The following is a 26,717-nucleotide window of genomic DNA, read 5'->3' as shown; positions in this document are numbered from 1 at the left end:
AAAGCACAGTGCTAGTAGCTTCAGACAACCTGAGTTTTCCCTATACCAAAGAGCAATATATCATTAAAGAACACAAACATTTTTTTCTTTTGGTTACACTCTTAGAGGTCTGACTCAGTTTGCTTACTTTCATCAGTGGATTCAAAAGCTTAGTTTCAAGTTTGATCTTACTGAGGTTTCCATTTAAACAAAAAAAGAATTCAAAGTCTAGCCTTGCCTCAGCATGCAGTAACTGAAAGATAATTCAAAAACTTGTGGAAAATGTGTGCAAGCAAACAGCAGTATTAACAAATTTCAATTAAAAACACTTCAGAAACAGCGTGCTTTGTGAACCAGTCTCTGTGTGGTTTCTCTTTCAAGAGCCAGGGACTGCAAAAGCAGTTACTGTTCTATTCCCAACAGTCTCACTGTAATACCTTTCACTGAAAAGTTATTTAGGTTCAGTGACCTCGTGAGCAATCATGGTGTTAAGTTACACTTGAAAGAGTTCTACAGACTTTGTTTGGTGATCCCAGCAAACCTAGAATTATCTTAAAGATCACAAGACACTCCTCTTTACCCGTTCTTTCCATTTCTACCTCTCTGGAGAGCACAGAGAGCCCTTATTTTCAGCTTTGCAGTACTTTTCATTAGAAACTTTGTATGCATTTTATGAAGATTAAGCCAAAGTGAAAGCGGAATGCTCATAGACGCCAGAGAAGTGTCTCTGCTTTTGTTGAACCGTTCTGAGCCAACTGCTACAGTGATGGGAAAGTTGATTCTGGTAACATTAATTTAATAAACCACACAGATGTACTTACATGTGCTCATTAATTTTCCACCATCCTCGCTCACAGCTTTTAATATTCTTCTCACTTATGGTATAGTTATGAAACTTCAGTGCTATACCGAGGCTCTTTTGTGGAGTCTGTTGTGAGCAAGAAAGACAGTATAGGCAGTCTCCCTTTTCCTTTTGTGGACACAGCACATGAAAGTCCTTAGATACGTCCCAGCTCTCAATAGGGCTTTGCAGTGCCAAGCAAGGGAAGCTGTGTTCACTTCCCCAGCTCAACAGCCAGCACCTGAGACACCTGCCAACAATTCAGTCACCAGTAAAAGCAAAGGTTGGCAAAGCCCAACCACAGCTGCAAGCTTTCCCCCTCTCAAGCAAACAATCCTTTCATCTTCAAAATGCCACTGGCCATAGATCCGGAGCTTTTGTATTGAGATCAAAACACTCAGACACATCCAACTTAACCAGCTACTGCTGCTGTCTGTCCATGTGCAAGTAGAGTTAGATATCGCATTGAATACCAGTGTCATCTTTGAAATACTAGGAATTATTTCTGTCAAGTATTGTGGTCTTCTGCTAGCATCTGCTCAGCCAAGGTATTTTAAGCATGGTAGTATCATGAGGGTATGTAACTAACAGAAGTTCCTTTTTTAAAAGGAACATAACCTTTTTAAAGGAACATTGTCTTGTAAAAAAGGAGGGCTGAGTCAGAACAAGAATACAGAAATGGAGGTTTTTCTCCTTCTCTCTTACAGACAATATATAATTTGGGAAACAAGGGAAGTTTCAATATTAAACTGTCAGGAAATTAAATGGTTTTGAGAAGTAAGTCCAAGGGGGTTGCCCACAGTAAGTGTTCGGAAACTGGGCAGGTATGAACTGAAGATGAAGTTCGGCAAAAAGGCCACTGTCCTAGTTTTCTAGAGGAAGAGTCTTTAGGTCTTGGCTAGCTGGACTCCGCTTTAACTGGTGTGATTCCACATGGGCAACCACTACTTTAGCTAGAGATGAGTAGCAAGACTACATTGTATTCTGTGCCGTGCTTTTTACAGAGGAATATGCGGTGTTGGCACAGAGGTACCAGAAAAGTTCCTGAAGAACTTCTGAAATCTGTTCGTTGTTTCAGGGAGTAATCTTGCTAGAAAACAAGATGCATTAATAGATTTTGTTCATAACAAATTATGAGATGTCACCCAACACAGAATAAGGTTGCAACATTTTGGAGAAATCAGACAACACATAACAAGACTATCTGAAATGGATTAAGCTTTTGATCATTCACATATAGGAAAGTACCTGGAAAAGATGCAGAAAAAAAGATAGGGAAAAAAAAAGAGAGAGAGAGAGAGAGAGAAATGGGCAGAGTTAGAAGACAGAGTTCAACTTATTAAGCAAAATAGGCTTATAGGGGAATAACAGAGAAGCAGCAGCACTGACTAAATTAGAGGCAAAGGTTTCTCTTTTGTCCCTTTTTTTGTCCTCCTCAATTTGAGAGGAGGGGAAGAGAGCAGAGAAGAAAAATCAGTGACATCTCTCATTCTTTGCAGTAAAGCAGTTCCGAGGCTAACCCTCAAAAATTTATCTTAGCTTTTCAACTTCAAAACCAGAAAGTTTAGCTGATTTCTTGTTGAAAATAAGGGCACGGAAAAGAAAAAACAAACAGACAGATACTCAGCTGTCTCACTTTGATAAACTACCACATCTATGAGAACCCAAACTATGCCCTATGCAATCTTTTCTGCTATACTTCAAGGCTCTCTGTGCCCAAAACATGCAATAATGCTTAGAGGGAGAGAGAGAGCATATGCACATGCCAGTTACCTGGAAGCTCCACACACAGAGACACTTTGGAGGATAATAGCTTGGATAATACGGACTCATGATCCTCCCTTCATAGCCAATTTTCTCTTTTGTCACTATTGTTTTTCCACACTCTGGAGGTGGGGGGAGAAGGGAAAAATTAGGAAAAAAAAAAAAAAAAAAAAGAGATACAGAAATTGGTGAACCTTAACATATTTGTAATGCTATTTCTGTGGGCTAAGCATCCAAATTTATCACAACTCCTCAAATGTTAAACAGGACAGCTTTGGAATTATGTTTATCTGGGTTCAAAATGGGGGGAAAAAAAAGAGAGAGAGAGAGAGAGAGTTTCCGAAAGATGCAGTCAAGGGATGTAAAAATGTAGGAATGCTTGCTGAGATAATCTGTTGAATCTGTCTCTCGCAAAACAGGAAGCTCACCAGTTCACATTATCTATTAGAATATATTAAGGCCATCAGAAATGACTGCAGCCTCACATTTCCACTCAAAAGTTTGGAAATCACAAAATGTCTTTTCCGTCTTTAAATGGAGCATTTTACTGGGCTGTTGACTTTTATTTTGGCTCTACAGGAATAGGAGAAAACATTGTAAAGGTTTATGCGAGTTATTTCACTGAAGGAAGTTCTACAAACAAGTCTCAGACAAACAGTACTGCACATTAAGGCATCAATGTATAGTAGTACCTGAGCACATCTAGTCTTAAAAAAAATATAGCCGATTAGACAATAAATGGGCATCAGCCCCCTGGAAGCCAAAACTTTCTTTTTACGAATATCCAATTGATTTAGAGAGAGAGAGAGAGAGAGAGAGAGAGAGAGAGAGAGAAACTCTCACTATCAAAACTATTCAGTATCTTTCTGAGTAGCTTGAATTTGAATTTCCAGATATTGGATTATGTTATACTTAGCTTGAATTTGAATTTCCAGATATTGGATTATGTTATACTCTTTGCCCGTGTGCTATCAGTTTGATGTCCTTGGTAATATTTGTAGATCAAGATCAAACTAAGTCTTAAAGCAATATTGACTGGAAAAGGGACTCTGTACACAAGCATAGCAAATTCATTTGTATTAATGAGGAGGTAGAGACCAATAGAAAATTCAAACAGATTTACTCAAGCTTTACCTTCTGAAATTTCCAGCTTTATCATCATCACTGAAAGTCTCAAACCAGGAGAAAGGGAAAAAAATGGTTTAACACCTAAAATAACTACTCCATCTACTGGCACACTGGAATCCTGAACAAGTTAATTCAGTCAGCACTGGTTTTAACATGCTGTCTTAATACTTCACATAAGGAGAGATAATTTGAACAGCTGAAGACAATTAGTAATTTAGAGGAGATGAAAAAAGAGACCAGGGTTTAGAAGAAAACGAGATACAGATCTACAAAAGTCATTTATCCAGACTTAGGAACATGGCAGTAACTTTAGGCTCTCAGGTAGAAATAACATAGTAAATATATATCCAAACTCAGAAAAAACAAACCTACTTTCTTGTGTAATGACCTCAAAATATCCACGAAATTCCTTCTGTTCCTTTGTCTGTGATGCCTTAAATATTACCAACATGAGATTATTTGTGGACACAAGTGACACCAATGAATCAGCTGGCTCACAGGCTCTGAAGGGGGAAGAAAGCAGAGTATATTCATAAGCGTATCTATAAGAAAAATACATCATTCCTACTCTGTGTGTAAGTTTTCCACTGCTGCAGAGCTTATCTACTCCAAAGCCTGGCACAAAAAAAAAAAAAGTCCATAAGTCCATGCACTTCAGCACAGAAGAACCTGTTACAAGACCAGTTAAAAACCTGGTATTTCAAAGTCACTGCTTGCAAGAATCGAATTAGCTACTGGGAATTTCAATCAAAAATCCCCAGACAAGAATAATGGGCCCTAAAAGAAAAATAGACCCTACACTCCCTCAAGCTGTCAGAGCCTCTGCTGTAGATTTTGTTATCACTCTAAACAGCTCAAACAGGGCAGCCAAAAAAAGACAAAAAAAAAAAAAAAAAAAAAAAAAAGTCACATAGTTTTAGGACTTCAGTCTTCCTATGAAGAGCACTAATCTTAATATGGAAGAAAAATTACCTCGAGGAAGGAAATTTTGACATTTTCTTTTAATCAACATCTGTTTTCTGTCAAGAAACAGAAATTCTTATCCAGTAACATGTGAACTCCTCATATTTCTCCTTGTATTTCTCTGTCTAGGTGAGAATGCATTTTATTGGTAGAATAAAGAATTTGAAGGATATTTAGCTGTTCCTTTTATAAGCCAGATCAACTTTTCTATTTGTGTAAGAAAAAAGAGAAAAGAAAAAAGTATCTTGCAGGTATTATCTGTATAGTAGATGAAGATCAGAGCAGTTTAAATGAAGCACAACTTCCAAAATTCAGATTGCAAATCTTTAGAAAAAATGAACTATTTTCAATGAATTCTCAAGGAAAATACATACTCACCGGTAGAGTATCTTACGTTTGATTGGCATCAGAGAGTCATAAATGGTTAGGGAGTCAGTGATGCAGTTATCTGCTTCAATCTGAAGGGATACTATTGAAAGACGAATAAGGTGGCCCACTAACGCGATCAGTTTAAAATAGCAGATTGTTCCCTCTGAAGTAGCAGGGACATCCAGAGGAAAGTGCTCGCGTAGGTGATCAGCATACAGATCATACATACAATTTGTTCCTGTGGAAATGTCACATTTTCAACACCAAACATCTGCTGTGAAACTGCTAAATCCACACGAAGTTCGAAAAAAAAACCAAAAGTCATATTGAGCTAAAGCAATATATGAAAGCATATCTAAACATAAAAGTAGCCTATTTATCCCACTTGCTGTTTTCACGTTAATTAGTTACATGTCTGTGGTCAAGGAAAAGTCTCTTTATAAAACTGCAGAGGATGGCACACAGTACTGTAAATAAATAGTTGTAGGGATATTTGCACTAAAACACTGCCATTTTATAGAACAGCTATTCACAGAGCACAAAGTTCTGTGGAGCCCAAAGGATAAACAACTTAAATCAAACAATTATTCCCTGGGAAATGTTCATCTACTGTCAGGGCAGAAATCAACCATTCTCCTTATGGATATTAGGATGCTTAGTAAAAACAAAACAAACAACTCCCCACACACATAACCTAGAATAATACTTAGTTTTTAAATTATTATTCAAATGTTCAGCTCCTCGATGTTTTAAGAAAAATGAGCTGTAACTGCTGCCATTCACTTAAGAGAAAAAAAAACCATTCAGGTTAGAAGGGACACTAGGACATTTGTTGTCCAAACTCCTGCTCAGAACAAGGTCAAAATGAATTGAAACTCATTTACTTAGGATTTTATCCAAGGACTTTATCCAAGCCTTGAAAACTTAGAGCATTAGAAATCACTGTTAAAAATCAAAGTCTTGTGAAATATGCACAGTATAGATGAGCCAACACAGCATAGTTTTTAAAATAATAATAATAAAGCCATGTCATAATTTAGACCAGAATCACCAGAACATTACCCTACTTGCATCTAACTTTCCAATTAAGCTGAAACCCTTACGGTTTTCAAGTCAAATATTTTGAGGTCTTTGTTTCAATTCAATATTACAGTTTCCATTCAGCAAAAAGCTTAGGGATTTTTTTGTTTCGTCATACCTAAAACTCTTAATATAGCTTTGAAAGGTGAGAAGGAACAAAATTGCAAACTAAGGAGAATAAGATCCAAAGTAAATATTTGCATGAATTTCTGCCAATTAAAAAGATAAGTCTCTGAAATAGCTACAATGGTGGAACTTCAATTAGAGCACTGCAAAAGTTTCCTATCAATTCTTGACTCAGATTAAACACTGGCCTTTCTACTAGTAGTTAATCAAGACAGGAAGTAGCAGGCTTTGTCTGACTTCCACTTCTAGTTTACAGTCCTGAAACTAATGGTATGAATGTTTTTGAACAATTTGCAAGGGTCACATACCATTCAACTGAATTACAATTATGACTGTTTAAAGCTTTATTTGAGCCATTGTTCTTCCTTCTTCTCTTATCTCTTCCCAGTAACATTCTTTTCATAATAGTTATTTGTGCTTATTTACTTACCCTTAACAAATTCAGACTTGCTCATAAAGAAGCTCTTCAGAGTTAAGTGTCTACAAGAATTTCTACTAAATGCTTAATAATGTGACTAGCTCACTGCTAGCAAGGAGCACAGTGCAGAGAACTAAGAGCCAGCTTTGGAACAGGAGGCAATGCAAGCATACCAGTTTGAAACCAAAGCTGGCTACAGTCTTTACACAAACCAATCCTACCAATCTGCTTAGCCACACACCACGACAGTGCCTGTCACCGGTGTCAGTGGTATCAGCACAAGTCCCTCTTCTAACCCACCCTTCAACAGATCTACATGCCCGTGCTTTGTCTGAACTAATCAACTGAATGAGTCCTTATGCCAAAATAACTCCACCACTCTCAAAATGCATCTGCAGGATGCAACTTCTGTGTATGCTGCTGCGTTAGCACATGCGTCTCTATGCTGCTTTCTGTAGCCTGAAGCAGAAACACTGAAGGGAACCCAGCCCGAGTCAGAAAATGAAGTTACACCAATATAAGGCTTTAAATCTTTCGGCAATCCATGTTGGCGTTTCCCTGCAACCTCGTCACATACCCACACTATGCTTCTTTTAGATACCATTCCAACTGTACTCAACTACACTAAGTCTCTGAAAGATGTCTAGAATGTGGCGTGTCGTTCGTCTCCCTTTGTGTGGAAAGGGGATCATATATATCCTAAAAAAACCCTTGGCATCAATATTTGTGCTACACTCTTCTTCCACTTGTTTTCTTCTCATTTAGGGAATACATTCTGCAATAAATTGAAGTATGAGATCTGACTGTAGTAATTCCTCTGCCCTAGAATACTGAAATATCTGAAACTAGCCAAAATAACTCTGTGAGTAATCACGAATGCACGCAATTCTTATATAATTGAAATGCCTGTAAAGAAATGTGGCAAAGGCCAATAATGCAGTTTGCAGTTAAATTAAAGAAAGGTTTTGAATAAGTGATTGTTTCAGCAAACATGAGTTGAATTTTGAGAAATTATGGGCTGATATCAAGCTAGGCATTGCTATCCATGGCCCAGGGTCTATATCCCAAAGTCAAGCTGCAGACAGCACATCTATGAGATCTTGGCTTGTATGCACTAAGAAAAGCAGTTGTTGAGCTCTGAGAAAGTAAGCAAGTTACAACTACACAAGATAACAGAGCAGAAAACACAGACAGAAACTTAATTGTTGAAATAGTAAAAATTAGTGTCTCACAAAAGAAAATCATGGACATGAAAAGGGATAAAGCCCTATTAAAAAAAAAAAAAAAGGAAGAATTAAAAGATAGCAATTTAGCCAAACGAAAAGTAAGCCTATTCTAAGGACAAGGGGAGTGAATACATCCCTGCCTAAATGATAACTTCTGGGCCAACAGAGACTCATTAGGTTTCTTCATCAAAGGTGATTAGCATATTAATGCTTAGTCTAGTAGCATATTAGTCCTAGGTATATATTCTTTGTATTAGTCAATGCAATTTTGTTGTACTTTGTTGTGTGTATGTTCTGCTTGTAAAGTCTCTCTGCACACTGCCAAAGAGCCCCAGTGGAAAGGTTACACAATGAAACCAAGCATGTATTTGAAAGGTGTCTCCCATGAACCTGGCAAAATTCAGCTGCTTAGGCTAACTTCTGCTATGGAACAAATTCAAAAGCAAAATTCATTATCCATCTTGGAGAAAAGGGGGAGGAAAAAGGACAGAGCTAAGCATTGCAGTTGTTGAGGGTAAATAAATGCCAACAGATGGATTTAGATTCAATACTACCCAAATTAGAAGCAGTTACTTTCTTCCCCTCCAACAGAAGGAACTGCAAACAAAGGACTGAGTTGGTTTATTTCTCTGGTACATTTGCAAAGTTTCAGTCAAAATAAAGGGAGACAGTTTCTATATTTGTTACATGCAAGACCTCTGGTCAGGGCATAAATGCAAAAGCTGAATTTACTCCTCTTAAATTAACACTGAGCAGTATCTTTGAGCCTAAGAGACAAACTAACGGCCTTCCTTTTCTCTCTCTCCTCTGCCAGGAAACTTCCAGGAATGGTGAATTACCTGTTCCTGTTGTTGACCAATAATCTGATCGAAGACCAGCTGCATAGAAAAAGAGAGATCTGTAAGTCTTCTCATTTGAACAAAATTCAGAATCTGGACTTTAATTCAATCACACATGCTTAAATGAGGTGCAAAACATGCAGAATAGAACAGCTGTCTCAAAGAGGGAGGCTGCCAAAGTCCCCTCAATCTCTGAAGATTCTGGGAGCAGCTTTGGAGCAGTCATGTCACAGGCGGAATCTCAATGCCTTAGGCAAGAAGTGACTGCATATGAATTGAGCAGTCAAATTTAACTGAAGGAGAGCGAGAGCATGCAAACAAGAGCGAGCACTCGTGAGAGAGTGCACGGGCAGGAGCGACTGAGAGAAGCTGAGAAGGTCATTTCCTCATCCATTGCTATGAAGTCTTCTTCAGCTTTCAATTAGACACTCGTCTGCATGGAGCTTGTTCTGACTTTGTTCACAGAGCTGAAAATCATGCATGATTTTGTAGCTAATTGCATTAACCAAGTACCTGAACACTACATTGCTGATTTCTTCCCCAAACAGAGGTGGCATTTAAAAAGTCAATGAATGAGCAGCTGTATAATACATTTTTAAATCTATATTAAAGGGGTGACAGGAATTTCATTTTTAATAGAGAGGCTGAAATTTGATCTCTGTGGAAGCCTTAACCCTTAATCTTTTGATACTTATCAAGTCAGCTTTACCCAAATCTGAGCTGGCTGCAAATGGTCAGGCTTAACTTCTAAATTTGGACATAACCACTTAAAGTAAAGGAGTCTTTTCAATCATGACACTTCGTACCTTAACTTGACCTACAGTTTTCTTTTTTTTTTATTACCACTTTAATATTAGAAATACTCAATAGAGATTTTGGTATGCTTATAGAAACTGTCACTCCAAGATAAAAGTGTCCGATTGTAACAAAATATTTCCTGAAGGATATGGGCAAGTCCTAATACTAACCACTTAGTACAATGGAGTCCATGTCAACTGCAAGGCCCTGAAGACTTCCCACTGAGGTCCGGTTGATGATACTTGTCTGAATGGAGTCCTTTAAGATGGCAGCCACACAGTCCTCACAGAGCACTTGACCTTTCGCCTGTGGTACTACAAATACGATCCAGAAATGAATAAGAAGGCCTCCATTGTTGTTGTTACTGAAATAAAGAGGTCCAATAGTTTGCCGTCATGGTGAAGGTTTTATCAAGACAGGACGCTTAACACAAGCTTCTAAAGTAGAAATTTAGAAGGCTATGGCTCATTTTGCATCTTGCCATGTTGTTTTCCCACACTGAACATATTTTCTTTCCTAAAAAAAATCCCCTAAATCTCCAATTAGGAATCTTCACTAGAAGAGTTCCTGAGTTCCTGAGGGCTCCTGACTTTTGAGGTCTATGGAAATCATCATGTCTGTTTGAACTAGATTTTCTCCTAAAGAGCATAAAAGAAATGAAAGAACAATCATCTCCAGAAATTGAGTACTCCATATCTCTGTGCACCTCTCCCTGTACGGTGTAGTATGCCAAAACAGCTGCCTATGCTATTTAGATAGCACATTAGAGGCTCTCTATCATCATCCTAATCTCTATCTGCTCTCTTGGCATGGAGGAAGATCTTTAAATTCAATGTACCCTGGAAGCTCATATTCCAAAACTGTATTGGTTCAAGAGGATTCAACAGTATCAATCATATTTAATTATCTGGCATTAATTGTATACCTCATACTAAAGTTCTTTATAGAAGTATAGAGGTTTTCCCTTCTACTATGCAAAGGGCTTTCTCAGTACAAAATAGTTTTATATCAATGAATATTATTTATAAAATATGCACAACTCTGTGCTTTAACAGAGGCCAAACTTCTTCGTATTGATGATCTAGCAGCCAAACTATCACCAAACCCTTTATGGGCATTATTTCATTTTACCTTAAACCATATTCCTAATAGATGCAGAATTGCTTATATGACTTAAGTTTACCCTTATTCATGTGAAATGAATTGGTATGAGTAATAAATGGATTTTGCTATCACAAGTGCATAGTAAAGAGATTAAATCACAACAACGAAAAATAGTCTTCTCTTGTAGCTCATTGCGTTAGATAATATCCAGCAAAAATACTAACACATTAACCACAGTTTTACCTGACTTCCGAAACAGTGGATTGCTTATAAAATTTGGAGAAAGAGGAGGTTGTGTAAACCAAGTTCATCTGAAAGAAAAAGTATTAAGCTGATGAAAATTTAGCATTCCTCCAAAACAACTAGATCTAGAGAGCTTACATGCCTAAGCTGTCTCAGAAACATCCTCTTTTTTATAAGGATTATGCAATTGTAGAGGTTTCCAAACATATGGTAAACAATCCAATCAAAGCAGCAAAAATGGACAGATCAGCTCTTCAAAGCATCCATAGAGAGTCCAGTATTCCCAAGAAGCATCAGGTTTTTCACACAAAACCAACTGAAATGTACAGCAACGTTTGTAATAAATAAGTGAGTTTGAAAAGCATGCGTATTCTTTTTCCAGGAAATCTCACACACACAGAGCTTCTTTCCTCATGCTGAAACTTTATGGCCATTCTTCAGGAAATGAGAACACTCTTATAATGCTGTATGTGTTCTCCAGCTGCAGTAATGATGCAGTTAAAGATATTCAGAGTATTTTTACAGAACAACAGAGTAATTGTGGTGGGAAGGGACCTCTGGAGATATCTAGTCCAATCCCCTTGCTCAGAGCAAGGTCAAGTAGAGCAGGTTGCTCAGGACTGTGTTCAGTTGGGTTTTGAATATCTCCAAGGATGCAGACTTCAGTCTCTCTGGGCAACCTGTTCCAGCATTTGACCATCCTCACAGTTTTTTCATATATTTAAATGAAATTTATTGTATTTTAATTCAATTTGTGCCCATTTTCTTCGCTAGAAGCTCAATGTTAACATATTTCGTACTAACACAGTGTAAAGTATGTGAGGAAAGAAAATTCTGCCTTTCATGCATTTGAAGAAAGCATGCTTCTGATTCCAACAGTTCCAAAGCTTGATGATAACCTTCATTCCTCACACACAAAAAGGCACACTGCTAAAGCCACAAGGTGGCATGTACCACAAGCTGTTCAGACCCCATCCTGCTGCTTAATAGTTAAAATCAATGCCAAAGTGACTGTAACAGATTCTTTTGAAGCAAAGGTCATAAAAATCACAGTAAGAATCACATTAACGTTAATCCCAAATTTTTGGTGTTCAACACAGGCAGTCCAAACAATTATTTTGAAGGCCTAAATAAAATGGGCAGATCTCAGTCTTTCTCCATATTAGGCTGCAAGGAGGTTTTACATGTTACTATTATTATCAAAGGAAAAAGGAGGCAATCTCGAGAGTTTCTTCCACTATCACTCTGGGGATCTAAGCCATGAACAAAATGGTGGGAAAACAAGCAAGCAAACAGATATCACACTAATGATTTTTGGCCAGTAGTCAAGTCATCAAGAAGCACAGGCTCAGCAATACAAAAATCTATTGGTGAGTTCAGGCAAAGATTATAGCCAGAAAAAACATTTCTGAGTTATATTTGGGTAGGAGGTGGTGACATTGGCAGTACTGGCAATTCATATTTGTTGGCAGTCCTCTCTCTCTCTCTCTCTCTCTCCATTTCATGCCACAACCACAAGATGCTCTGAGGCAAGAGCAAGACACAGGCTTAGACATTACAGCTGATTAGAGCTGCTCTCCGCCAAAACAGTGGAGTTGGGATGCTATTATGGGGTAGAGGAGGATGCTTCACGCACTGCTACACCCCTTCCTAAAAACACTGCAGTGCTTAACATGGAAGGAAGACTAAACTGCCTGCTTTCAAGTCTTTTGGGCTGGGGGAATATTCATTCCTCTTATCAAAGATGGAGCTGGAAAACACAAGCAGTGAATTCAAACTATAAGATGACAAAAACTTTGCAATTATTCAAAAATCACTTGAATGCATCTGATCCATTTATTTTTGTATTTATTTTTGTTGGACAGTTTTGTCGCTATTGCTATAACCATCATGTGGACAATGCTTCATTTCCTGACATTAATGATTTTTTCCCCACACCAAATGCCTTTAAAGTCAAATTTCTTTTTGACCAAGATTCCCTTATCTCTCTTCTCTGTGTTAAGCAATCTTAGCAGCCTGCAAGAGAGTACTATTTCTACTATGACTGACTGGTGTTTGGAAAGAATAAAGGCCTTTAGATTTGGCATCAGATACAAATGTAAATGTGTTCGAGAACTCTAGAGTAATTCTGGAGTAATAATAGATGCTATAAGGCACAAGACTGGCAGCAAATACCAATTTGAATTCAAGAAATTTCATCAGTTTAAAGTCTCAAAAGTGGCAATTAAGTTTTGAAGGGCTTTTGTAGGGTTCTATTCACAGACCCTGAATTGGGGAGAGGTAAAAGGAAGGGATATATATATTTCTTTTACGTATCAAACAGACCTTTCCTAGATTTAGTTTGTAATTAACCAGTTGAAAGTAGCTAGTCCCTTCCTGCCTCCAGGTACCCACCCTTTGTGCACAGTCTTCTAGAGAAGCAAAGACATCTAACACCACAACAAGGCACAACACAAGGCTTCTCCTCAATGCCACCCAAAAGCTGCATGTTCTGTTCACAGGTCTGAACATTTTGCTAGCCAGGTCGCCCATGCATCTTACCACTTGCTGCACATTCTGTGCCACAGAGAGAAATTCTTTCGACTCCTTCTGCCTGTATTCTGGAAGAAATTCTATGTTGGCAACACGAAACAGTCCAACAAAATACAATGCATCTTTGTTTTCTGCCTGAACTGCAAGAAACAAGAACCACAGTTAGCCTCCAATATATATATATATATATATTTGTAAACAAAGTGCTTTTACTGATCTAATACCAAACCAAAATGACTTATTCAGCCTTACAGTAGAAAAGGCTCTACCAAACGAACACTATATTTTCACGGCCAAACTGTTCTAGACAAGTACCACACTATGAAGACTAATTGAGCACCTGCAACTCTACACACAAGGAAAGATACCCCTGTAAAAACAAAGCAACAAAATGAAGGCAGTATCAATATCCAGATTCCAGAGTAGCCCTAAGGAGTCTTATACAATATTAGCCTCAGGGACCTGAAGAGGAGACATAGCTTTTCCTGCCCAGTTAGGCACATGAAGTAGGAAGAAGACATTCTACAGAGATGGTAATTCTGTCCAGAGTTTTCACAGATCTTGGCAAAACCCTTTTGCCTTCTGCATTTTGCTTCCTGAAACCTTTTATCTTCTTTATTCTGTGTGAGAGGTAGAGGGCTTGCATGGCCTTTATTCAGCCAAGAAATACAGTGGATTTCAGAATTTCTAAGGATTTCAGAATTTCTAAGGAATCAAGTTCATAGGAGCTGTCAAGCCTGCACAATTATCTAGTACATGTAAAGAATACTTTGCATAACCCATTAAAAGAAAAAAAAAAGACATTTCCTATAGCAAGCAGCTCTGCCTGCTTTCGTAATTGCTTGTTAATCCAACCTTCTGAAACAAGTCCTAACAAAGACAGTCAAAAGTCTTCCAGGTCTCATTTAAATAAGATGCTTGTTTATTTTAGAAAAAACCTTCAAGATAAGTAAGATCCTAAAAATATCTGAGAGTACTGTTGGGGATGGTGATTGGCTCGATCTTTCAGTAACTCACCAATAAAGAGCCACAGTAAAGTCCAGGTTATAACGCCTAAGATGAACAGAACAAGGGTAAAGAGAATGATTTTGTTTTGAAAATTCCACATTGACTTTTCTTCTCTGTTCAGTTTCAATTTGCCGTGTTTTTTCCTTGCCAGAATCCTCTTTGCTAATCTATCTTCTCCCGTTACCATTTGGACCGAGATGTTGGATACCTAAAACAAGGTGAAAAACATCAAGCGATAGGGGACATACAAACAGCAATTTCAAACAGCACCTGGCTGACCAACAACTCAAATAGATTCCCACACACATTGATTTGTTACCACACAAACCACAGCTCCATTAATAATAGTTGCGTGAAACTCCAGTCAGGAAGCAGGATCTTGTTCTTCCAGAAACAAAGCAGACATAACACAGATGCAGTCCCTATTGCCTAGGGTTTATTGCATAGGGACAGAAGAACACAATGTACCCTAAGACAATGTCTCACCATGCAACTGCTACTCCCTATTAGCCATCTGAATGGGTGCTGATGTGCACGTGCATCTTTTATTAGCATGAGGTATATTAGCCCTCTTTAGTCAAAAGGGCAGACAATCTTGAATTACCTTGCATTGTCTGTGTATGCGTCTCAGCCACAGACAAGTATGCTGAAGAGCAGCTTTTCACCATTAGCTTGATAATATAACTTAGCAAGAAGTCTCATGACCCAAATAGCTGCTATGCATGTGCAAGCTGAGTGCAGGCATATATTCATCCATACATTCCACCCTTTGTTTCAAGTGGGAAGTGAGCTAACACATTACTCAAATAGTTAATACTTTTTCCGATACTACAGCCTTTTCTTTCTCTGCTAGGTCCCAGGAGACAGGCATATGCACGCTACCCTTGCTACTCCTAGTCTAAGGTCAAAATGTCATTGCCATTCTAGAGGGGGGGAAAAAAAAGTCATTGCCATTCCAAACAAACAAAACAGAAAACACCCAAACCCTCCGAATTTAAGCCCATTTTCTTCTCAGACCAAAACCTATCCCAGTACCAATGGCTTCAACCCATTCATCCCTCCAAAGACATCTCAGCCTCCTTTCAAGATGAGGAGTGGTAAGTATGAGCCACCTCCTCCTATGTGTCCAATTCCTTTTGAGAAGTGCTTTCCAGGAAATGGGAGGACACAGCACAGTTCTTACTGCGAGGGGACCCTGAACAGAGTTATCCAGCCTGGTTATGTATCCGCTTAGCGGAAGCCCAGATTACCTAAAGCTACACACAAAAATACTTCCTATCTTTAGCAGGTCCAAAAGACTGTCCTATGGGACTATTATCTACAAGAACAGTTTTTACTTCCTACAAGTATTGTATCTATGTACAGTTTGGCCACTCCTGCAACAGAAACTCAAGATGTTAACAAACATACAAGTATTTAAGCATACAAGCAATGCGTATCAATAGCTGTATGCACAGCAAGAGCTGGCAGGAGGAATCATCAAGACTTTATGAAATTCCGACCTAGAGAGCTCCTGTCACAGTTAGTCAAATGCTTTGTTGTGAGGCCAGCTAGAAGTTGAGTCACCTTTTCTCAAGTCAGTTTATTGCCATCACTCACGTGTAGGCTATAGGGATTTCCAGAAGATTAATAATCAAGTGCACTGAATATGAACACGTGCATAGCCCTAATACTTAGCTACACTACAATTACAACTGCAGACAAGATAAATTTCATTCTTATATCACAACTATAATTCAAATGTGATAATGTTGCCACATCTATGAGGAAGATTCAGGAAAGATATTCCAACAAACAGCATGATGCTAGCAAGAGAGAAGCTCTGCAAGAGGCTGTTTAGGGAGGTAGCAGGATCTCCACAGCTGGAGATATTGACAAATACCAGTTAGCAACAGCAGCAGGAAATCTTCAGTGGAAAATACCTCTGTTGAAGCATAAAACAGGCTTTGGGGCAGAGCAATCTGGCTTAAGACTTCGTACAAAGATGAAACAATTTCATTGCTGTAAGGATAACGGAAAAAAAAAAAACCAAACTTTTTATTGGTTTTGACCTTCATCCTTGGAGTAGTTCTACACATCTTAAGAGCATTTTTAGAGTGGATCTCTCCACTCTCACAGCCTGTTTTATGACAGTGTGGGGCCAGGATGTTGCTCAGAAGTACATCAGCTCTTAGTGGTGTAAATCAAGAATCTCTGGCCATGCCTACTGAGTCACTGAATTGCTTACTAAAGGTGCAGTAAGTCTCATTCTGCTGAGGGACTGCCCTCATATCATCTTCCACCCCCTTCACTGCCGACCCAGAAATACACCAAAATAGTTCACTAACTGACCAGAACAGGTGCAGAGACAATAGCACAGGCCTTGACTTGGGCAGATCTGACAGTTCTCCATGCTCCATAGGCCCTCATTATCATTTGTAGAGCTACAAGGTATAGGCAGCACAGAGAAAGACTGCAACAAGCTGCCAGGCTACCTGCCATCGTTTCATTCTTTGGAGCCTCATGGAAAGCACATCACAAGAGTGTGTGGCCCATAATAAACTAAAAGGTGCAAGCATGAGACTCATTTTTCATCCCTACTAACTATATTTCACTGAAGGAGAAAAATGAAAGACTGCAAATATCAAAAGGTATCCAGTTAAGAACTGTACACTGAATTAGCAATGTGAGATTCCAAGTTCAGTTTGGTGGCTGCAGGCAGCACGTGCCTTTGAAGCTCAACTCCCAGGCCAAGTGTAACTTGGCAAAAGCAGCCTCCAAAAGACTGTGTCATCTACAACAGAAGATTGTTTCCTTTTTCCTAGCACTAGTGGAACCATATCTGAAGTAGTATGTCCAGTTTGGGGACCATCAGTACAACAGAGATGTTGATAAACTGGAACAATTCCAAGGGAAGGCCACTAAGATCATCAGGGCTAGAACACGTGATGTATGCAGAAAGGTGGAGGGCACTAGGCTGTTTAGTTGGAGAAGAGAAGGCAAAGTAAGCATATGTGTTGTAAATGAATTGTAGATTTCCACTATCTAAAGGAGTTATAGAGAAGACAGAGCAGGACTTGTCTCAGTGATGCATAGTGAAGAGAGAGTCACAGAAACCATGTGTTACAGCAAAGGAAATTCCATTTGGAAGTAAGAGAAAAGTGTCATGATGGATAACCCTCATGAGGTTGTCCAAACAGCAGAGCAGGGGCCCAGAGACATCAGGAAACCTCCATCACTGGAGATATTTGAAATTTAATAGAACAAGATGTGAGCAATCTACTCTGGCTTCAACGTTAGTCCTGCCTTGAGCAGAGGGATGGTAGATCACCTTCAGGGATTTTTACAACTGAAAGTTCTCTATGATTCTCTGCTATAATTGCCCTTAAAATGCTTCACGGATAGAACATCTACAGCTATCAAAAACATCCCTCGCCAGGCCAGTAGTCAAATGCAATGGCTTTGACTTCTGAGCTAAGGATGTTCAAAGATGATCAAAATAAAATGTTTAATACTAAAGTAATGACTGGCTTAGTACAGAGTACTTTACCTTGATACAGATACTCAGCTGGAAGACCCTAGGCTTTTACTTCACATTTATTTGCAGAAGTGGTAATTAACAGCAATTGTTTTGCATGTTCTCAAGAAGAAATTGAATTTCGTAGTCTGCTATATTTTTAAAATAACTTATTGAGTAAGATTCTATGTAAGAATGAAAACCAAATTTTCTATTTGCATATTTAAAGCTCTGATCTATCATGTAAAGTTCCCTGATACTCTCAGGTGTTCACCGAACAGCATGAGACAGCGCATAATGCTTGGTTCTGACATACGAAATTTGAGCCACTTTATGGACTCACTGGGAACTGTTGCCACTTTTATCAAGATTCCCCCCAAGAATTCTGCTTAGATTTGTCTGTGCCATTCCTGTTTGTACGTGTACACCTAATCAGAGGTTTTCTTACTTAGACACAGAATCTAATCACGGATCTATAAAAGCTTGTCAGGACTGATATTGCTGGAATGCAATATGCACTCACATCAATCAACATCTTCATTGTATCTGCTGTAATGAGAATTTTTAAGTGCAATTCATGCATTGAGGCTTGTGTGGCAAGCCTCTCTTATGCAGAATTCATAAAAAAACACTGATTGTTATGCTCTAGATTTTCAATATATCCTTAAATTAAATGAGTTTACCCAAAAAGTTTTATAGCAAGGAAAACAATAACAACATTAAGTTGTTCCCTCAGTATGGATGACAATTCTTAATTCAGGTTTCCTTTGCTACAGCTTAGTTTCTGTAGTCTAGAATTGGTTTCCAGCTTGCATTCTGAGTATCAAGATACACTACATTATTCAATTGCTTTTTGTCATGTTATTCCTCATGCAGCACCCCCCTTCTGCATCTCCTCAGGACAAAGCAAAACAGAGCACTTTACTTACTTAATGTTGCCTTTCTTACCTAGAAACTGATTTGCAATCAGAAAAAGCAGTGTCATGACACCAAAAAAAAAATTCGTATCACCACACTGACATTCCCATTATTTCAGTTGTCCATAAATACATGTTACCAGCAATCTGAAGATATACAAAAACACACTGACAGTTCCAGATTTAGTTATAGAACTGACAAAGTCATAACAAAGCTAGCTAGGATGTCAAGCTTAGTATTTGACTTAGTAGATAATAACTGATCTCACAGTGTTAAGAAGTGTACGAAATCAAGAATGCTTAATTCAACTACTTACATTCAGTTCATCTTCAGGTTTAGCTGCTGAGCGGTCATTTTTTTCATCCATTCTAGCACAATTTGTTTTATTGTTCATGCCAAATAAGAAAGAGCCCTGCACCTTTTTCTAGGCACTACCACCACTTCTTTCCAAAGACAGTTAACAGCAATGATGTTCAGGACTGAGAGAGGCATCAATTTACTTTGATGAGTTTCCAATTGTAATTTCATCTGCCCTGTTACTCGTTTGTGAATATTAGAAGGATGTTATCAAGTAACTTCAGGTTTCAAAGTCAGACTGCATGAAAAAGGCTTTTCATGGTCTTTTTAAGCTGGAATTGACTCCAGCTTGTTAACGCACCAAATCACAGGGCTAAAAAAAAAAACCACTATTTACCAGAGAAATTTAATAAGATTGATCAACACAAACAAGAAAAGTAGCGAGTAAAAAAATAAATACATGAGCAAAATTATACAACTAAAAAAAAAAGTAAGCAAATTAGGTAAAGGTGCTGTAAGTAATGGATAATTATTGCATACAAGGAAGCATTCCAACTCTTTTCCAGAACTATTTAAAGTATCTTTTAAACATCCCAATTTAGTTATTTTACTGTAACCTAGAAGGAAACTGCTCCACAACACACATTATATTATTGAAATAGAGCATGCTTCAAACTGAGACAGTGGAACTCAACAAATGCTCCTTTTTGTAATCAGATGCAGGAAGTCAGCTGTGTCATAACAGTCCCATCCTATCTTCTTTGGTAATTAAATATTTAGAGTGGATGTAAAACTGTACTTCCCCCGATGGACGCTAACTATAGAGTTGCCTTTACTTTTAAGCAATTAACAATCTCAATGCCTTCCTTAGGTCAAGTTCAGAAACACACTGCGGAGATACTATCTTTTTGAGAAGAAAAAAAAAAGTGCGTGCGTGCACACACACACAGTCTCTGAATTTACCTTGAGAGATATTAAGCCTATGTGAATAGTCATAGAAAATTTAGTGCCATAGTAGTGGAGAAGTACAGGACAGGAGGGATATGGTCAGACCTTATAACAGACAAACTTCAGCTAAGACCTACGCTCTGCAGGTATAACCAGCAATAGATGACTTCAAACAGAGCGCAAGAAATGCTACAGTTGCATAATATACTTGTAAAGTAAGAAATTTCTTGTCTGTGTGTCAGTCTTGTGCTTCAGGGCATAAGCCAAATATTGGTCATTTGCTGTTATTTCTGCTAGAACTGTGATGTATTTTACCCATATAAAGTGACACCTTAAGCTCTTGCCATTATTAAGCTCCATAACATAGGAAAATCCATCAACTTATTCCATATTACTACATATAATTGCTTCTCACTCCCCCTTGCTAAGATTTACTTTTAATTAAATAATTTTACCAGGACTACTGGGGGAGTGTTAAAGTATTTATGTAATTCCCAAAAGTCTTCCTCAAAACTGAGCACAGGCAATTACTACTGTACAAACAGTATTTCAAAAGTTTGTCCAACCAATTAATACAGCATTGTGCATAAAATGTACTTTCCCTTTGTCATTTTTTTGTTTATTCAGTGAGTCTTCAATGCTCGGGGGGGGGGGGGGGGGGAATATCCAAACTTCATTTCTTTTAAGCAATTTTACCTCACGTATTTCTGCCCAAGAAGATAGTAACAACCATGGTATTTGTTAAAGTAGCAACAAAAGTCAAAAGCCATAGTGCTAAAAAGGTTTTATATCTGGTAATAAACCTGTATACCATGCTCTCTAGATTACACAGAAAATTTGAGGTAGAAGTTTATTCCTTAATTCAGATATGTAATGTTATGTTGATCACATTCTACATTGATGTACATCAGGGACATTTTAAGTACATATGAAATAGGTGAAGCAGAAGGTAGAATTCATCCCTAAGCATGTCTAATTGAATATTATAGTATCTTGTACTTGCTTCATCTGCTTAAAAAAAAAAGAAAATCAAAAAAAAAAAAATCAAAATTAGGGTTTGAGGTTATTCAAGACCAGTGCATTCGCTTTCCAAGTGAAGTGAATAATAAAGCTGGCAAGCTGAAATAAGAAATAACACATTAAAAGTAAAATTTTTTTGAAAGTGAGCTTTGTTACTTCCTTTCAATAAAATACAAGAAAATATGTATGTGGACCCCTGTATATCTCATTAACTGCACATTTTCTGTATAACAAAGTCTGAAGGCTAAAAAAAAAAAAAAAAAAAAAAAAATCCCAACCCAAACCATAGGCTAATTCTTGGTTTCACCTATGGACACAGTGATCAGCAGCTTGAATGGTTTCAGATGAGCCAATTACTCTGTGAACTTTGTGGAGAAACATGCTTTCATGTGGAACACCCTGAAAGGATTTTTGATTTGGAGCCATTACTTTGTACGCATGAACTGCTATTAAGCAGCTTCACTTTTATCTCCTGCAAATAACACGTATCAAAACACATATCAAAACCCTTTTGTTATCTTATTCTGACTTGATTCAATATAATACATACATTAAACATAATGAATTGATTAGTTTCAGAAGTATCCTATTATTTTGCCCTTATTATGGTTTCCAGACCAATTCCACTCCCCATGCTTTACTACTTCTCCAAAATCAACTGTCACAAATCATCACCTTCTCAGTTTGCAAAGAATGTTGTTTTACTCACATCGTTCTCTCTCAGGGAATAGCTGAGACTGTGGCTGTGACTTCCTCACACACATTTGTTTGGCAGCCTGGCTTTTAGATTCCTCTCCCCAAGACTTCACACAACTAGGGGCAGCTCCCTTAATTTGGTTGGTGGGCCCCAGCCCACTAAGTCACTGCTGAAGGAGAAGACTGCAGCAGTGCTCGGCAGCAGATCTGCATGACAACCTCAAGCCACAGCTGAGAAGTTTTATATGGATTCCATAGGAGAAGCTGGGATACCAGCAATTCAGCTCTTGAAGATAAAGTGCTTGTCTTGCACTGCATAAGCCTACTGCTCTGCCAGAATGAGTAGGAGTCATCTTACCTGTCTCAAGCTGTCTAGAATTTAGGCATACAAATCCAAACTCATTTTCTAGACTCAGTCAATAGTCAATGGAGAAAGAAGCACTCTGTATATAGGAGATGAATCTCTTTCACCATTGGCTACAGATAGAAGACCAGCAATTATCTTAAACTTGTCATCTACAAAATTTTCCCTGACAGAAATCATTTTTTTCCTACTGACCAAAATTGTCTTTATGATTTGTTCAGAGGTACAGGCTTCTTTACTCCTTTAATTAACAGGAGCCCAGAATCAACTCACCAGCATCAGCCCGCTAACATATCATGGTGCTCTAGAGAACTACAAACATCAGCATGTCATTTTTCTCAAGCTGAACATTAGAAGTGACAGTTTTCTTGTATTTCAGGATCTCTTTGCTAAGTAGCAATGTCTAACAAGCTGCACAGAGGCATGGACGGAAGAAGAGTCTATACAAAATAAGGTAAATTCTACTAAAACCTGTTTTCGATAACTAAGAATTTTCTTGCATATTGTTTATAGGTACTTTTCTTTAATCAAAACCCACAGAGTTCTCTGTAAAAACAAAGGTCTTGCTACAACTCTGAAGACTAAACAAGGGTTTAACTGATGACTTACAACATTTGAGAAGAGCTCATAGAGCTACATCAGCCAGTCAGTCTTCAGAACTGACACAGAGACTAACTCTGTACAATTGCACATGTTGTTCTTTGAATAATTTCCTCAAATTACAGTCAAGATCACTTCCAACTGGGGAAGAAAAAGTTTTGGCTACCCTTTTTAATAAGCCAGGGATAATTGTAATTCAGCTTCAGTTTGCACCTGGAGAAGGTCAAATACCTATAGACATCGACTTCTCCATCTGTAAAATGGGAATTGATAAACATGCCCCAGGAATAAACATTATGGTATTAATATTCTGCAAAGATCTGTAATACATGCAGATTAGTCATTAATATTTGGAATACATCTCTTCCATCATTGCAGACAGATCTGGTACAGAACAACCATTTTGTTAATATTTTGAAAGTTGGAATTGTAAGTTGATATGATGCTTTTATCAAACCATGGAAGTGGGTAGCAATTGATTGGCTGCCATAGTAACTCATTAGTAATGAACTGCTAGCTTTTGTTTCAGTTTCAAACCTCTCTCTTCCTCCACTGAATGAATACTACGCTGCTTGCTTTGTCATCTAGAACTGCAGCTTCAAATCAGTGCTCATACTTATTTTACTTCTCCTTGAGCTCTTAATTTATCATCCTTGACAATGCTTGACTATGCACTAGAGGTCTTTCATGTAACAAAATAGTTTTCAGCAGACAAAAATCATCTTAGACATTAAAGGCTATTGAACTCTCTTCAAAGATTCAGATGTGAGACATAACGGTTGTTGACAGAGTGTATGACCTGAAATGAAGCAGCTGACTGCCTTGTATAGCAGCTTCCCTGAGCACTAATAGAGCTATTTTGCCTAGCCTGTGCAGTCCGAGAACATAGCTTAGTTATTTCATCAACTAAAATTAAAGCAAAAAGGCTAAATGAGCACATCTTTTGGCACAACATCCATTTATCAGTCTGTGGCATTTTAAAGACAGACAAGCCCAGCTATTATATCAGTTAATGGTTTTGCGCTGCTTGTCCTCTGTTGGGGTCACGTGCTTAATTTTACTCTCGATTTCTCTCTTACACGTATGAAATTGGACAGCTGTATACAGCAGGGAGCAAGGCAAGTGGCACTGGCACAGCATACACAAATCATCCGTACTAAAACACACACAGTTTGGTAAGAAAATCACAGTGCTAAAAAGCCTGACTTAAAAAAAAGTTTCAACAACAACAAAAGCTAGCCCTGAAGCTAAAAACAGAGCTAGTACTCCCCACAGAAGTCAAATCATGGCAGTCAAGTCATGGCAACATTTAGTCTACCAAACGTATTTGTAGTTTTTCAGGTGATGAGGTGTGCAGATATGCAAATTCCCACCTATTAGAGCGCTCATTTCTGTGAATTTGTATAGGTCAGTCCTAAGTGGGGTTTGACAAGCCAAGTCAAAGCACATCTCACTCACTGGTGAACACGTGTACATTCTTCCTTGCAAATCACATCCTAATTCATGCCCTGATCCATCACCTGTTGAAAGTGAACAATGAATAGTTATTCAAGTTCCTTAAGGCTTCAATATACAAATAATGTCAAAACCACTGGCCTGCAAGACTAACACCCAAAGAAGCTACTATGATTAACAGATACCCCATTCAATATCATAAAATCCTTACTGATAATGATAATCCTTATTTGCTGTGTGGAAGGCAAACAAAAAACACCACTCTTCCCATATTTTCAGAGTAGTGAGGTGCCATAGCAGATGTACAGCTGAAAAGCTACTGTTTAATACAAGTGAACTGAAGACATACTGGTTGCATGCTCAGGGCTTCAGCATCTCCCCAGTGAACACTATGCCAAGGCCTCCACAGCCATCATGTCAGCCTAGCCTAGGCATTTGCCACAGTTAAAGTGGAAGTTTCCCTGTAAAATATCAGCCTAATTTACCTATCATGCCTTTCCATAGCTGCATTTTCCTTGTAATTAAACAGAAAATGCCTTTCATGCCCTGGAGAAGAGAAAACAAAACAAACAAACAAACAAAAAAAACTCTAGAAGCTTAATTCTTTATCTCCTTCTGTCTTCCAAAAGTCTACCCATGCCTCTTGCTTTCAGTCTTGACTGTTAACCTCATTTTTATTTATCTGATTATTTTCTAAGTAGAAGGACAGAATGAAAAAGCCTGGAAAAAAATGGAGCTTTTCTGGCTTCATCATTTCCACCTAAAAGGCTTTGGAAGGGTTTTCAGGGCATTTATGTGGTGGCATTACAAAAGGCTAAACCAGAGCAAAAGCCTCAGGAGCTTTAAACTCAGTGCAGACTGTCCCGATGAGGTTATTTGCTGTGCAGAACCACAGCAAATTTTCTCCCCACTGTTTCAGGTCTTGGTGCCCTGTTATGTTACCATCCATAGAGTAACAGACTACAGCAAGCATATACAGCTTTAATCCTTTGAAGGACAGAACAAACTTAACTTATTGTTTTGTTTTTAAAGCAAGTACATGAAACATTATAAAACAATTACATTATTTGCACTTCCAAGTTTTCAAGAAGCTGTTTCATTTGGTTTGGTGAACTTGGAACCTCATTTGTTTTCCTCAGTCAAGCATAGTGAAGCAACTCCACATACCACTCCCTAGAAGTCACACAGGGGCCTCATCTCTTGTCCACAGAGTTTGATAAGCAATGGAATTCCCAAAAGGCATACGGAGGTTAATTCAGTGAGTGGAAAATGTACATAACAGTGAAGAACACTGGGGGCTAGTCTAGTTAATTTAACAAGGAAAAGGTTAAAAAAGTAGTTAGTATTTGAATTAAAGAGCTATGATAATAGCACGATTTTCACTCAAACAAACAACCCTCCTGACTTCAGAGGCTGCTAGCACAACTAGATGACTTACAAAGAAAATAAAATCTTAAAAATACACACACATACCAGTCAAGATGACCCACTAGTGGTAGTTGTTAACCATGAATACAACTGATGAAGAATTGCAATGATTCCTGTTCACTGAATTGCATGGTTGCTAGTTCAAATGTTTTTCAGAGATGCCTCCAATGTGCTAACTAGATCATGGCAGTTCCATGATCTTAACATTTCTGAGTACTCGTAGGCAACTATCTCAGCTGTAGGAGCAGTAATCTTCAGCAGGGATTCTGAAACCTCATCAGCCTGAGCATCTGCTTGAGCTCTTGGGTTGAGGGCAGTGCGGTAACAGGCGGAATATAAGAGGATCTAGATTGATGGAAATAAAAAAGGAAGTCTAAATACAAAAATCGTTGCTGTGATCCGTGTAACATATATTTGTTTCTCCCCTATCTGCCTCTACATGCTACATTACATCATGATACTACATACTTGGCATTCAGTGTTATCAGAATATACCAAAACTCTTCTCCCTACCTTGCAACAGACTGAAGCTAAGCTTCTCTGATGTTGACCTTCAGACGCAGGAGGCTCTCAATATCCATGTCTACCAGGCATCTTCCTACCTTTTGCCTCATCAGAGATCCTAGCAGAACCACTTTCCTTTTACTCACCCTGTTTTTACTGTCATGGCCATATAGCAACCCAAGACAAAACATGCCTATTCACATAGACAGCCTGCACCCCTCATTGTATAGCTTAGGACCTTGTGCAGCCTCACAATATCTTGGCCCTTAGTCTTGCAAGCAACAAGCAGGGCTGTTAGTGTTTCTTCCCCAGAACCACTAGTGGGAGGCAGATGTAAGGGCTGCACTGTACTCACACACTTACGCTGAACTGATTACACTGCTAGTCTCCTATTCAAAATTCAATGGACCAAATTCCCTTTTAGAGGATGGCCAATCACCACATTAAGTCTCAGAAGGCACCTTGCATTTGTCGTGAACCCCAAGGGAGGAAGTATGATTCATTGCAGCACTGAGCAAGCAGCCTTAGCCACAGCCTTTATCTCAAAGGACACAATATAGGTACAAGCGCCTC

General features: G+C 38.4%; 1 protein-coding gene across 1 annotated transcript in view; it reads right to left on the bottom strand.

The window, feature by feature from the left end:
- Positions 1 to 19,244, bottom strand: part of TMPRSS7 (transmembrane serine protease 7) — a 32,450-nt gene extending 13,206 nt beyond the window's left edge. The window contains exons 1-10 of the mRNA XM_062572594.1: positions 19,149 to 19,244; positions 14,428 to 14,626; positions 13,420 to 13,550; positions 10,879 to 10,946; positions 9,702 to 9,895; positions 8,734 to 8,772; positions 5,054 to 5,282; positions 4,085 to 4,215; positions 2,594 to 2,706; positions 801 to 907 (exon numbers count right to left, since the gene is read on the bottom strand). Of these exons, the coding sequence (XP_062428578.1) occupies positions 801 to 907; positions 2,594 to 2,706; positions 4,085 to 4,215; positions 5,054 to 5,282; positions 8,734 to 8,772; positions 9,702 to 9,895; positions 10,879 to 10,946; positions 13,420 to 13,550; positions 14,428 to 14,626; positions 19,149 to 19,226 (1,289 nt within the window). The 5' untranslated portion in view covers positions 19,227 to 19,244. The remainder of the gene's footprint in view (positions 1 to 800; positions 908 to 2,593; positions 2,707 to 4,084; positions 4,216 to 5,053; positions 5,283 to 8,733; positions 8,773 to 9,701; positions 9,896 to 10,878; positions 10,947 to 13,419; positions 13,551 to 14,427; positions 14,627 to 19,148) is intronic.
- Positions 19,245 to 26,717: the final 7,473 nt, after the last annotated feature.

The sequence above is a fragment of the Rhea pennata genome, chromosome 1 (genome assembly GCF_028389875.1).
Source record: "Rhea pennata isolate bPtePen1 chromosome 1, bPtePen1.pri, whole genome shotgun sequence".
NCBI classification, from domain to species: domain Eukaryota; kingdom Metazoa; phylum Chordata; class Aves; order Rheiformes; family Rheidae; genus Rhea; species Rhea pennata.
Note: the sequence above shows the minus strand (reverse complement) of the source record. Positions and strands in the feature narration are given on the sequence as shown.